General features: G+C 46.2%; 2 protein-coding genes across 2 annotated transcripts in view; both read left to right on the forward strand.

Annotated features, from left to right (window-relative positions):
• The first annotated feature begins 1181 nt into the window (after window positions 1–1181).
• On the forward strand, window positions 1182–3776 carry LOC126921935 (ecdysteroid-regulated 16 kDa protein). The gene is made up of 3 exons (XM_050734020.1): window positions 1182–1420; window positions 2904–3208; window positions 3424–3776. The coding sequence occupies exons 1-3, from the start codon at window positions 1342–1344 to the stop codon at window positions 3508–3510; spliced, it is 471 nt and encodes a 156-aa protein (XP_050589977.1). The 5' UTR covers window positions 1182–1341; the 3' UTR covers window positions 3511–3776.
• A 3158-nt stretch (window positions 3777–6934) lies between these two features.
• Window positions 6935–14438, forward strand: part of LOC126921894 (nephrin-like) — a 252845-nt gene continuing 245341 nt past the window's right edge. The window contains exon 1 of the mRNA XM_050733899.1: window positions 6935–8852. Coding sequence (XP_050589856.1) covers window positions 8768–8852 — 85 coding nt within the window. The 5' untranslated portion in view covers window positions 6935–8767. The remainder of the gene's footprint in view (window positions 8853–14438) is intronic.

The raw sequence follows: 14438 nt of genomic DNA on the forward strand, positions 1-14438 counted from the left end.
AATCAAATTGTTTAGAAACTAGTTAACCGATCGGACCTGCGATGCGGTGGAACCATACACCACAGTGAAACTTAGCTATTCTTGATCAACAAATCGAATTTCTCATCTCCGTGTACCGAAAAAGGAAAGAACTGGCGAACGTGCACGTTCGGAAATTACGAGGTACATACCGATCGTACGGATTACGATCAAGGTACCAGGAAGTCGAGATTTATCACGAAGGACTCATCAGAAATTCTTTTTTCCTTCCACAAGGTTACAGTCGTTAGCTTCTTCTCGTTTGTATTCTAGGCAACTTTCTACTTTACGACCTGCATTTCGTGTCCTCCGATGACTCGTGTCTTTACCTTTATCACGTAGATACGCTTCGTGCGATAATGATTATTTCCTTCAAGCAATAACTTGATACCCGAAGAACGAAACGAAGAGCGAATATGAAGCGAGGCTCAAGCGAGTTTGTACCTTCCGCTATGTTTGTTTGCGTCCGAAGCGACGACAACGTGATTTTCAGGAGATCTGTAACGTCGTTGTTGATCGATGTAACGAACACCGATCGATATCTCTATCTATATAGATCGCGAGCACGCAACGAAATTTGCGTGTTTGAATTGCTTGAGAAAGAACGAGGAGACGTAGATTTCGGTGCAACGAATTAATGGAATCGGAACGTTGGAACGCTTTAGGTTTAACGTCATTAATCGCAGGTCATTCTCGTAAGTGGAAACTAGGAATTTCATTTGTTGTAAGACCAGAGAAACGAAATACCGTTGTTAATTTCCGGTGCTTTGTTCTCCGCAGCCGTGTCGGTTCGTTTCATTTCCGTTCGCAAGCTACACCGCGCCACTGGTCCGAATTGATGACCGAGAAAAAAAAAAGGAAAGAAATTAAAGATATCGGGAAATGGCAGGGCATGGAAACGACGCGACGACCGATAGTAGCCTGGCTAGCGTCATTTCACATTACGTGAATGGCGTGACCGTCATCGAGAAGGCGATAGACTTTGCGATTCTTTGCGAACGTGATTTGATCAGAATTCGATATGCACGTGCTCCTGACGTTGCATCGTCCTCGTTGCCACGGTCTTCCCTCTAAGTTTCACAAATTTATGGAATCCCTTCCATTCGTGGCGCGATTTTCTCCTCCTATCCCCACCGGCAAGTCCGCCTTCTCTGGGAAGGGGAATCTATTTAAAGTGAACTTTGACGAATGGCCGGCCATAACGTTAGATCCCGTGGTAACTCTCAGTCGAGAGCCGGACTTGGACCTGATTGAAACGAGCGAGGACGACCGAGACATATTTGCCCAGAGATTCTTCTTCGAGAACGCAACACTTTCACCGAGATGCTTAGGGGAATCATTCTCGTTTTCGTAGCTCTGCTCGTAGTTGCCAGTGCGACCGAAGTCAATCAATGCGGCACTGGTAAGTACAAAAGAATCGACTCTCCATTGATCTAGTTATACGTTGTTCGGAAGAATGGGACACTACCAGTGTCAACGCTCGATGGTTAACTTTATCGATTTACATGGGCAAAATTAAGATGTTAATTAGATGTTGGCTGTTAAACGTCGATAATATTTCAATATTTGTGTATTCCTCTTAGTACGCGTTTCTAGCTTTCGGTCAACTTGTAAATATACACCGCGTCTCATAACTAAAACAAAAATTTTCCTAAAATTCTAAATTGAAATCTTTAGAATTCCAATCTAAATTTTAGCTAAATCTAAAATTTTTAGAATTCTCGTACGTTGTAATTAGGACCATTGACCGAGGATTTTCATGCAGATTTATATTTTTAACAATAGCACTAACGAAGTGGGATTTAAATAGGGACTTGGTTTACCTGTTAAAAATTATAACGAGTATTCTATTTTGGATATTTTATATATTTTTGTATACTGCGCGCATTCCGTGCACGTTTCCACCTCTAAATCTTCCGTAAATGCATAAAAATTATCCGCGGTCTAGTTATAATAAAAAAGAGCATATAAGAAATCGCTAATGAGTGTTTGTGGTATTTTGTACCTTGTGCTCCTTTGAGAATTGAAAATGTTACGATAGTTTCATACTGATGATATAGAGTGCACAGAGAAAGTAAATTAATGCCAAAGAGTTCATAGAAATGTCATTTAATAAATTTGTTCGTTTAAATCGTATAATTTAACCATTGTGCAACGTACAGAATTTTCTCAGGACCGGCCGTGTGTAATTTGATTTTTATCGTACAGAAACTACGTGGCAACTAGTTTTTTCAATGTTTGCTTGTTATGTCATGCGATTTGTTCCGAGACAACATGAAAAAGACTATCGTTCGTCCAAATTCTATGTATAGCCATTAACTGTCGCCAACGTATCTCCTACTTTTGTATATATTTACGTAACATATTTATCTGTGATAGCCCTATGTGATCGAAAATTATCGGTTCGTATAAACACGGATAATGTTCTTGTTGTCAACATAACGATGCAAATTTATTTTGTTCGATAGCGATGTTACACGCGTTACATATCTTGTTTCGATAATGATTTCATTCGTTCGAATCAATACGGAGAAGAGAGAGCGTAAAATTGTTGTAACATTGTGGATTCGTAACTTTCAACGTTTATTATATAAAACACGATACACTTAACCGCGTATAATTAAACGATCGATCGTTTCGAGGCAGAGGAACTTAGCCATGATCGACGAGTCGTGAAAACCAGATCGAGTTTAATGCACACATCGTGTACGGAGGTTACAAAACATGGAAAATATTTGTTCGTGAACACGTGCTAAGAGATTCGTTCGATTCCAAGAAAAGGAAACATCAACGGCATGAAATTATGCAATACGATTCCGGTTTGCAACTTGCGACATACGTATCAGAAATGGTACGATTTTTCTCACCGATGAACATGTTCGTAGGAGAAAAGTTCGAGGATTCCAATCAGGTTAAGATAACCGGTTGCGACGTGCCACCGTGCAAACTGAAGCGCAGGACGAAGGCAGCGGTCGAACAAAAGTTTGTACCCAGCGAGGATGTCGAGAACGTAGTAAACTCGGTGAGCGCCGCCATTGTCGGAGTACCGTTGCCGTTCATCGGCGTAGATGGGACGAGTGCATGCGACAACATTTTCAAAGTCGATGGAACTCCAGCGGGATGCTCGTTGAAGAAAGGCGTCGAATATATCTACAAGCGAGAGTTTCCCGTTTTGCAAATTTATCCAACGGTAAGCGCTGACGTAAATACCGTTTAAAAATTTACACGCTGCTCGTTAATCGAGCAGATTCAGCATTATCATAACCAGTAGGCTGATCTAGTAACTGTCGATATCGTGCTCGAGCCAAGTCAGAGACGATTTCGTAACCTACATAAAAATAGTAAACTTTATTTTCTTGTTCCACGAATACGACTACGTATTGAAAGGCATACGATGTTTCACAGATTTCTATGGTTATACACTACGCGTTAATGGATGGAAATCGCACGGTCGCGTGCTTCGAAGTTCCAGCGAAGATCACCAATCACTAAGAAGAGCTAGTCGTTTTTTCTGAGAGGTCGTGTCGAAGTTGCAGAGGTCACGGAGATGCACCTTTGTATCGAAAATCTATGTACAATAAGATAGACAAGGTGGAAGAGAGAAAGAGAGAGAGTGTGTGTGTGTTTGCACGAGAAAACGATCTCCATGGATAGAACGATTCTCATATAATTATGTTTATGGACGAGCTTCATCAGTATATACTGTTTGCGAGTAATTGTAATTATTAATAAAAAACATTTATATAGTTTCGCCGCGACATTTCTGCGCATCATTCTCAATGGACCATATTTTTATCGCAATCGTCGTGATTCTCTTTTGAAACGTTTTGAGATTGCTCGATTTATGAATTAACTTTTATCGCCTAGGGTTAATGACCTTGATAGGCGGCGAGCGGATAACGAGTAAATGGGAAAGCTAACTAACATCGTCGGATCACGATGAAGTGGGACTCGTGGAAAGCGTCGATAACATAGGGAACTGGAGGTTTCGAGTTGGCAGCTACTGCCGCGCACGGGTAACTAGGAAAATCGTTTGGAAGCCCGTGGACCTCTCCGATGATACGAGCAGCGAAAGTTGAAGTTGCATCGTCAAAACCGCGGTGAAACAACCGATACCGCCGTGAAAATTGATAAAATGTGCAGAAAGATGATAACTCTCGTAAACACTTTTGCCGGGGATAACGATCTCTTCGATAAAGGAGGGGAAAATGCATTTCAACGATCCGACAAATCGTCAATGCCCATTGCAACAGATTGTTTTCGCAATAAATCTTTTTACGCAGATTATATCCTGGTAAAACATTGAAACATTGTTTTCGCTATACACGTTCTCCGATATTTGATTCGACTGCAAATTTGACGAAAAATCGAAGGGGCCGCGATAACGAGTTGCCGGCACGCGGTATTTACAGTGGCTTTCATAAATTGCGATCACTGCGAACGATCTGTTTTCCCCACTTGGTTATTTTCCTCGCGCCGTATCTCATCGCGAATTACAAAAGTAAATTACTACTGTCGGCTGATCGATAACATCTCTTCATTAATAATTCAATTACAAACTGTTGTAGCGATTAGACATAGCCGTCGTTTGTTCTGCCACGACATTTACCTGTTTTTATCGTCGAATACGATTTAGTTCGAAGTTGTTTCGAGGCAACGAATCGACGATTAATCGGCGTGGCCCACTCTATTCTCGAGAAGGTGGTCATTTTCGAAAAATGATGCAAAGTTTCCCGAGTAGGTAACTTTTCTAAAGATCGAGTAAACGGTATTGCGTGAAAGAAGGCTGCGCTCCAATCTTCAGCGCGGATCTCACGGAACCAAAACGTTTTTACCCACTCGCGTTGCGAGACCTGCGAGGCTAATGGTCGCGTTAATAGCGGACTTTTGTATGTAACGTCCCTCGATCGAGCCTCGAAGAGTCGCGATTCTCGCGCGAGGCTGTTGTTCGTGCCAGCCACTATGTCACGTAATCCCATGTTGAATCCCATTCCGATCGAGCGTGATTTTTCTACAACTGTCACGGAAATGTGTGTTAGGCGGCGATAGCGAGCCCCGTGTCCAATTAATTTACCCCTTCCTTGCTTGACCGTTGTCCATCGGTAGAAATCGAACGTAATTTCGAAGGAGAGAATAGCGGCGCCGGAACACGCACTCGCCTTTTTAGGACGTTGCGAAAATTAAAGGTGGATGTTATTTCGAGTCTTTGCGCTCTTATTTGCCCGGATTTTATCGTGAAATTTTCAGTGCGTTTAAATTACGTTGGAACGTAATATACGCGACATGGCCTGTGCGCGGGTTCATATGAAATTCATCGCATCCGCTACATCGTTTGGAGAATAAAAGTGAAACGTGAAATATTTATGTCTCGTTCGAGCGACAGCTTCCGTATCGATAATACGTACTGCTAAGTACCGATGAGCGCGCAATGTTGCGTACTCGTAACTTTGACGAGGAAACTAAGCCAATCGGAGATTAAGATCAAAGAGATTGCGAGATAACGAGAACAGGTGGAAAGATCGAATTTGCCTGTTAATCTTTCGTCGATGGTTTTTCTGTCGAATAAGCTGTTCGTCATCGGTAACGGATAAAGTCATTATCGTGAAAAGATGGTGGCGGTTCTCGCATAACCGGGCAACTCTTTCGCGTTTCTACACGTTCACCGATACGATCGTGGAGTACGATACACGTACGCGCAGCCTCGAGTAAGCCATTCCCTCGTCGAAAAGATAGCTTTCAGAAAGCGCGAGTGGCATTCCTGCCTTTCAGAAGCTTTTAAGATGACCATGATCCGTGACACCAGTCCGAGAGCATCTGCTTCCTCATCCGCCTCCTTCGCCCCGAGGTCTCTCACCCTATTTCGATCTCTTCCGTCCCGCTGACCCTGTCCCTTGCCTCTCTCCTGTTTTCTTCCCTTCTGCCCACCCAGTTTGCTCCCAACTCTCCTAAACAACTGTAAACCATTTTCGACACCGAACAAAAAGCGAACACTCGTCCACGGATGACCGAGTACGCGTAAGTATCTTAAACGCGACTGTCGTAAGCTTCGTCGTTCAACTTGAACTAAACCAGCTTGACCATCCTCGCCTCGATTTTTTCTCTTTTCGTTCACCGTTTTTTTCTTCCACTTTCTCTTAGACTGTACGTGTCCCAAATTTTTGCGCGCCTTTCACGTAACCTTTGAATTTGCGATTTCGAGTTCTCCGCCAACACCGAAGCAATCGCAGTATCCCACGAGAAACGACCTCGGAATATTTGTGCAAGAGAAATTGATCATTGATCATCGAATCGAGGGAACATTCGAAAGAAAAATACCGAACCGTATAGATAGCTATGGCATTCGTCTATACATATTATAAAGTAGCTATGGTTATTGTTTTCGAGAATGTGAGCAGGTACACGAGCGGAAATTGTTTTTAGCTGTTTTTCGTTGTTCGTACGTGCAGTTTACAAATGTTGTCTCGTTCAGATTCGATCATAATAGCCAGAGAAATATCAGGCGGAAAGCTTTGCTGCGATGACTATCGTCGATTAAACGAGATCCACGTGATTAGCTTAGACTCGTATTCGCGATCGAGAAGGAGAAGATTGCGTTACAGTCTTGGAATCGATGACCGATCAAATTTAGGATAACTCCGGCCAGGGAAGAGGTCGGTGTTATCGAACAAGGTAGAACGCATGTGCGTGGCATTCCGCACCCGACCCCGGATGTTTACCAGCACGAAGTTCGGACTATTCGAACGCATATTCTTTCGGCCGTAGGACAAAACGTCCTCTTCTGGTTTGGAATCGGAGTAACGGGATAGGCACGGTGTACAAGTCGAGCCCCTTTCATCCCTTTCGCCCCACCCGCAGCTTTTCCTCCGACACCTCCACCTCCTCGGGAGGCTTTGCAGGCTGCGCGTCCGTCGCCGCGCCGTTTGCTCGTCTTCTTCGTCAGTGTGCCGTCCGCCGTCGGTCGAGGACCACGTGTTACTGCGTCGTGTGGACGCCTGCGCCGTCGGGCTACTCTTCGCACTATCCTTCGCGCGCCTGCTACACCCCTTTACCCTCCGCGCGATTCGATCAGTGAAGATCTGTACGAACTCACCGCACTGTGAATGCTTAGTTACCGTCTTGTCGGAGCACGCGTTCGTTTCAATCTGTTTGTCGTGGAGAACTCGTCCAAGAGACTGGACACGGTTCGTTCGCGCACACGTGTCGATTCCCTGCCGATAGCGACAGGCACCTTTCGACGATGAATTATCGCGTGTACACTCGCGATAATTACATTCTCGCGTAACTTTCAGACTTGGAGCGGATACCTCGGAAATAAAGGTCGACCGTCTTGACGCTTCCGACGAAGGTCGACGAGATTGCAAAGGAAAAGCGCGCCAAATCGAGAAAAAAGTAATAAGACAGCCTTCTGCTTTCCGGATGTGCAAACTTGGCGACGAAGCGATCCAGTGATGGTTGTTCTCGCTGAATCTTCGCAGAATCGATTTCAGAGAGTTCGCGGCCATTGACGAGATTGCAGGCCTGTGCGCGGTCCCTGTCGTTGCTTGGACCTGTTCCAGGCAAACCGAAAATCTGTGGCAAGCCAACGTGATGGAACGTCTCCGCAGTGCTTCGTTTTTCGTTTGGATCACCGGAAGAACGTGTTAAAATCGGCCGACGATCGACGGATCGATCGATGCTTCGCGGTTCAGCATTTCTGGAATCTGCTTTTTACATCCTGCAACCGACCATCTCGATCTTTTTACATCGATCGGCGATATGGCTGGAAAAGATCGTAACCCTTCGTAAAGTCGTCTCTGTCACCAACAGAGGCTTCTGTCTAAACGAGAACTCGCAACGCCAACGACAAAAATTAGATGTCTCGCAAAACGTCTCGCGCAAGTGTCTCGTCGATCGCGAAGGACCGTAATCGGTTTCGCAAAGAATCTTCGTAGCAAGTGGAAGTGGTGGCCCGTGGCAGACGTTGGAAACGGATGCAACTGGTTCGAAGAACGTCGCTCCAGACATCGCGACCGAGGCGACGCTTTTTTCCGAACAACGCTGGTCGATTGTGCGGTGAATTTTGCGGCCTCGGTGGATATAGCATGGTCACCGGTGATTGTTGCGGATATCGTGCTCGTCGTTGTAGGTTATCGGCAATAGTGGCGCATAGTTAGGTCGAAAGTGCGGTAGATTTTCTAACGGCACAGAGACTGGCACGTTGATGTGCAACGCTTTAATAACGGGCGTACAGTGGATGAAAGAAAGAAGAGAGAAAAAGAGGAAAGCGCGGTGCTTGCGGTACGTGGCTGTGGAGGCGGTGCCGCGGCAAGTTTAATTAGTGTTTAACCAAAGAGGAAAAACACGAGAGTCGGTGGATAGAGGAGATCGGAGTAGACCAAACGTTAACGCGCGAAATCGTTGCCACACGCGGTGAAGTTTCCTCGAAGAGAACATCGCGTTCCGACATCTCGGTGGACCACGACGCGTATACCGTTACACGAAATGGAATTTCGGTGGTGTTGGAAACATGCGTGATTCGAACCGATTTACGATGATCGTCGGCGAGGACGCGGACGGGTACTGGAAATTAAGATGAGAGTGCGAATAGATCGGGAATAAATCCGAGTACCGCGAGAAAATGACTTAACGCGTTACGTACCGCGAGGGTAGCAACAGATAGAACGAAGCCGTTCTCCGTGGCTTACCTTTGCTTTGGCTCCGAGTGCTGGGATTTGTGACGAAGCTAACAAGGGATAAACAAGGAAAGAACATGTGGAGTGTACTGTTACTCATTGGACTAACGAAGGCTGTTTCCTACGTCGCTGGTATCGCTTCCACCGTCGACGAGAAATCGGGTGAGTCTCCTCCCTTTTTCCGTTTTTCGCCTTGTTCGTCGCGTCTCTTTCCGTTCCTTCTATTTCGTTCTTCTTGTCTCTGTTTCGCTCTTCCTGTCTCTCTACGCTAGAAGCGCAGCTCGCACGTAATTCCTGGTTGAAACATTTTCAGAAAGTGTCGGCAGCGGAAAAATTCGTCCGTATAGGTATCGTGACGCGTAACAGGGCAAGCTGTTATTTACAATGGACCGGCGTATCTGGGACGGACATTCGCTCGAGGCGATGCCCTGTAGTTTTTCCCAGCGCGTACGAAAGTAATAAATCGATGAATCGGAATCGCGTGTTACGTACCCTCGAATGCTTCAGCTGCACCAACGCCAGTCGTTTATCCCGGATTAGAAGTTTCCGGTCACTAGATTCTTCGTCGATCGAAGATCGGAAACGTAGCGAAAAACGTAAAGGCCAGCGACCCGGCCGCGTAACAAATTTACGCGCGGTTTCTGCTTCCATGCGCTTGCATCTCACGGCGGACTAAAATCGCGGAAAGGAGCAGTCGACGCGCATTCCTCGGCTATTCACGTACGCGCTTTCCTCGTACCGATGTTCCCCCGACTCTTAAAGATGCCATTGTCGCGTGCGTTGACAGGTCGAAGAACGAACACACCTCAATTTGACAGAGTTAGAGTTCCATCGCGAACCTAGCTAGGCGTTAATTTAAATTTGGTGTTCATTCGCGGCAATGACCGACTTTGAACCTCGGTCGCGTCGTCGCAATTGGAGGGATTCGAGAGAAACGAATTTACCCGGCGATCCGAAAATAATGGGAAAAGGGATAACGCGTTTCGAGATGCCGAGGCGGGCGTTTCTCGTTATCTGACGATTGAAAACTTAGGTTTGATCGACGCTGAGCGTCGCCACGCGACGTCTTCGGTGCTCGCAATCAGATTCGTGCCACTTGTCCTTTGACGCGCGGTTCGTGTATTGTCTTCGACGCGAAAGTTCTCCGACTTGGAGCAGCTCCGTTCAACAGCGCTCGGAATTCGATTAAAGCGGAGCGAATCTCGCGGTTGAATCGGTCGTCCGATCGATCCGATCTGCGAGACGCTGCGATTCGTGGAATTCCGATCGTTCGTGACCGCGATCTCTACGAATTCTTTCTGTCTATAACTGCCGTTCCTCGTTCATAACGTTCGCCTAGAATTCTGTTTCGCGACGACGATGCGAAAGAACCGCGAGTAGCCGAGAAATGTTGGAAAGTGGGTCGCGCGCGTGTCGAAGGAACTTGAACGGAAGAAGGTGACGCGAAGAACGGAAGTTGTCCGGTGTAACGGGTAAAAGCCGCTTGTGCAATTTCGAAAGTTAAAGGGTTCTCAGGAAACACGTTCCTCGATCTTACGAGCGTGTCGTCCGGTCTGTAGTGGTTGGCTTGGTAAGCAAGGTCAGTGCGCAGTAGCGAGGCGGGGCGGCACAACGAGTTTGTCAGTGATCGCGAATTCGCGAAGGCTGGGACGGATCTCGGTGCGGCCGCGCGGGCTGCTGCGAACGCGCCGACGGATCGACCTCGTTATTAATTATTGATGCTACGGCAATAATTCGACGCGGTAATAATGGTGGAAAATATGATAGCGCGGAGATATACGTGGCGACGGGTCTGCCATCGTCCCTTGCGCGATCTACGGTAAATATATTCCTGTAACGCAACAATTATCGACGGTATCGTTTATTATTGCGCGTTCGTCCAATTCTCGCTCGGATAAATACTAAAGCGACAAATTAATATTACCGCTATAGTTATCCGCGGGAATAATGAAGCCCTTCCATTAGTCGGTACGCATCTCGTGCCAAGAGCGACGCGCTCGATTACGCATTACCGCATAGGTTTCGTTTTTACGCCGGGCTCGTTGTTTGTCGCCGAGGACGTTGATCGTTTTAACCGAGGCGAAATCGCGTGCAGCGAATCGTTTCACGTTTACCGAAGGAAAGCGACGTCGCGCCGTCGGTTTATCCGTGTTATTCGGAAATGGACGACGTCCCTTTTTCATTTGCACGGCGCGCGAACGGACAACGTTGGGTGGAAATCGAAATGCGAGGTCGTGCGTGGAAACACGTCGGAACTGGCGCGTGGTCGAAAACTCGATACGACCGAGAGAGGAGCGTGCAGAGAGTATCGAGGGTTCGTCGACTTTCTTTCCCGGGAAGGTTTAACGAACCGATCCGCTGCAGTTTCCTCGCCGTGGCCGGTCTTCTTCGTTTCGCTCACCGGTTCTCCCGCCTTGTTCTTTTTCTCGGCTTCTCTCATCCGTTCGCGCAACCCAACTTTGACTTCCTCGCGGTTACTTCATTCCTTAATTTACCCCTCCCACTGGTCGGTCATGGACGCTCCTCCTGCACCATCCTCTTTCTCCGGAGCCCTTTCTCGCCGACATGGTTTTCCTTTCGCCACAACGTCGTTCTCCCTCGTTTTGCGCCAATAAAATATCCTTTTTGCCTCGTCGCGCCGCGTCGTCGATGGATATGACGATGCCGAATGAGGGACGAAGCAACCAGGCTACAACGAAGCGTATACGTCGTTGCATTCATTGCGATTGTTTGTTCGCGCATCGTAATTCGCGTCGCCGATGCCGTTTGCGTTAATCGGCGCTTTTAGATTCCGCGAGGCACCGACGATTTCTGTCGGAGAAAAATATGCCACACACACGCGTCAAAGATTTCTCTTTCGCCCATTTTCTTCCCTTTTTCTTCTTCCTATCCGCTTGTTCCCGCTGCTCGTTATTTATTTCCCGACATTTGGCACGACGCTGTTCCGTCGAAACCGCATCGGCGAAACCGATTTCTCTTCTCTCGCGCGTTTCTCCCGTGACCATACTCGCGAAAAGCAGCGCGCTGGTTTTGTTGATTGTATCCGAGCGATGAAAAATTCCCCGAGTATCGCGAAGCACTCGTTCGCTTGTAATCCAAAGCGACGCGGCGCACCAACTTGTCCGCCATGGTCTAAGCCTGCGCGATTTAGCGAATATTACGGACAATAGGAAATGCGAGTCGTAAAACGTCGACTCGTCGGTAAGAATCGCGCCAGTCATGGCGCAAAAATCACTGGGCAGAAACGAAGTGCGCCGCTTTTTAAAGGTAACCAGAAACATAAAAACGAAATGTCTATGGCAGTAGATGATCGCGATAAAAATTCCTTTCTCGCACATTTGCTCGGAAATTTTTAATTCATAGACATCCTTCCATCTGCTAATGGATCGTGCTCGATTTTCATTCGATAGTATTAAAAAAAAAAAAAAAAAAAAAAAGAAAAAAGAGGGGAAATGGAGAGAAACAATATATGTAAATCCTGTAATTTCGAATATTGAAATTGTATCCGATACATAGTCGAATCCTGTCGTTCATTGATCGGTCGTGTTCGCGCAATGACGTTCCACGTAACGAATATAGGCGCGTCGAAAATGGAAGAGCAAATAAATTTATCGCTTTTTTTCGGAGGTACTTTGGCGTATTTCGATTTTTCCAACTTATTTATGCAAGCTTTCATCCTTTTTTCTTGAACCGTTTACCAGCCATATTGAGATTTGGCGTCGTTTTGTCGGTGAAATACGTCGAATCCAATATTTCTCAACGTATCTCGACGCGACGCCGGGTGCATTGCCACCTCTCTCCCTCCTTGATTTTCACAGGATGCATCTGGGGGGTTTAAGCGTGATCCTGTCGTGTCGACAGCTACAAACGAGACGTCCTATAACAGTCAGCATCGAGGGAGTTTGGACCAAGGCGCGTAGACAATTCCTTGCTGCGAAATTGCGCGTGAATGTCTCGATTCTGTTACCGTTCCTTTTCAACTCGCGTTGACGTTGACCGTGTCACGGTTTAATCGATAACGGAGCAATTAATCAAGCAGTTTCCGTTTTCCCAAGGAAACTCTTTGGTCTTTATCCTTTCGAGAACGTGAAAGAAACCTTCACTTACGTGTGCATTTTCCCTTAATGTCGTCGCGATATCGGCCACGCACAATGACCTTCCTGACGTGTTTGCACATAGTTGAACAGAGTTCGCACGGATGCAACTAGCAACGCGCACCTCGCAGTTCCATTTCCCTTTCGGTTTTATCCAGTGAAACTGTTTCAGGTTATTTTCTATCGGCCGATTCTCCTTGTGTCGCGTCTCGGTGAGAAAGGAAAAGAGTTACGGGCAGCTGGTGTACAAGTTACTATTGGGTTGGCAACTAATGACAAAATCATTACCACCTAATGACAAAATCTGCAATCACTCAGTTACCAATCCAATAGTTCGCTTTTGTCCCGATAGATTTCTGCGAAATACGAATTTAGAAGACCTTAAGAATGTTACTATTCCAATTTTTGTCACTTATCAAATAATCGCGATACCGATGACGCGCGAATAGTTGCTGCGCAACGATATCGGCGATTCGATGCGATCATTACGGTATATTACAGGTAATTATCCTGCTCGGAGAATCTCATCGATGAGAATAGTTGGCGTTGCGTCATCGGCGAGCGTTCTGTCTTCGAGTAATTCGCTTTAGATCTCTATTGACCATTGACACTGCTCGATACTCGACTCATCGTCGAATTACGCTACGTACCAATGGAACAAATAGAACGATAGAAGGATTTACAGGTTGTTAACGGGAGATTAATTTTAAATTTGGTGGAACGTCGATACTTTGGCTTCAAGTAGCTCGATTCATCGTCGATTCACGATGTTTCGATTCAGAATGATTCTCTGACTACTCGCCGCTCTCACAAAACAAACTGCTCTCACTATTTTCATGTTCCGTTTTCTTGGTTCACATTGACCGCGCAAAATAGTACTTGTATTTACTTGGATAGTAATAATGGATCGTTACGCGTTCTCAGCGGCGTTCCAATTATCGGAGGCCGTTCGATAAAGAGGCGAAAAACGAGCGAAAGTATGTTCGACCATCGATTTCTTACCATCTTCCTCGGTATCTTGGCTAGCGCAAATACTGAGCTAGCGAAAATGTAGTTTTTGTTGATTATTCGATGGACTTTGCGCATTCCACGGATATCGAACCGCCGCATCCGGCCTTCTCTCCCTCCGAGATACTCTCGGAGGCTTTCCATTGCGGGCCAGTTTAGTAGCTCGCTTTTCCCGCTCTGGCAACAATGCTACCAACGGAGATTCATGGCTCGCGTCGGGAAACGAATATAAAGACAGCGAGAACGGAACAGATGTCGTTTCGCGATCGATTTATCTCGAGCTATCGTTAATATCGTTAAAATGCTCGTTTTTCATCGGACAGACGTGCGGTGCTCTTGTGGGTCGGTGGCAGCATCGTTGGTTGCCGACGGGAGGAAACGATATTACGAATTGCCGTGAAAATACCACGACTGCAAGCTTCACACGATATTTACGCAGCATTCGCCCATATCAGTTCGCATCAAACGATAATAAATCCATAACGAAATTATTACATCGCATATGCAAATATTTGCCAGCGCTGTTAACCGTAACAGAAAATTATAAATTCATGAGAATAAAGTAGTGCATTAATTACTCTTATCGGTAGCAACGAACGTACGTTCAACTATACTCTGCTCGGAGCATCCGTATATCCTAATTTTC

Source organism: Bombus affinis, chromosome 11 (genome assembly GCF_024516045.1).
Source record: "Bombus affinis isolate iyBomAffi1 chromosome 11, iyBomAffi1.2, whole genome shotgun sequence".
Taxonomy (NCBI): Eukaryota; Metazoa; Arthropoda; class Insecta; order Hymenoptera; family Apidae; genus Bombus; species Bombus affinis.

Excerpts from the sequence above, each read along its gene's own strand:
- LOC126921935 (XM_050734020.1), top strand. The coding sequence starts at position 1,342 with ATGCTTAGGGGAATCATTCTCGTTTTCGTAGCTCTGCTCGTAGTTGCC. Across the intron at positions 1,421-2,903 it reads AGTCAATCAATGCGGCACTG|GAGAAAAGTTCGAGGATTCC; the intron begins GTAAGTACAAAA and ends ACATGTTCGTAG. Across the intron at positions 3,209-3,423 it reads TTTTGCAAATTTATCCAACG|ATTTCTATGGTTATACACTA; the intron begins GTAAGCGCTGAC and ends GATGTTTCACAG.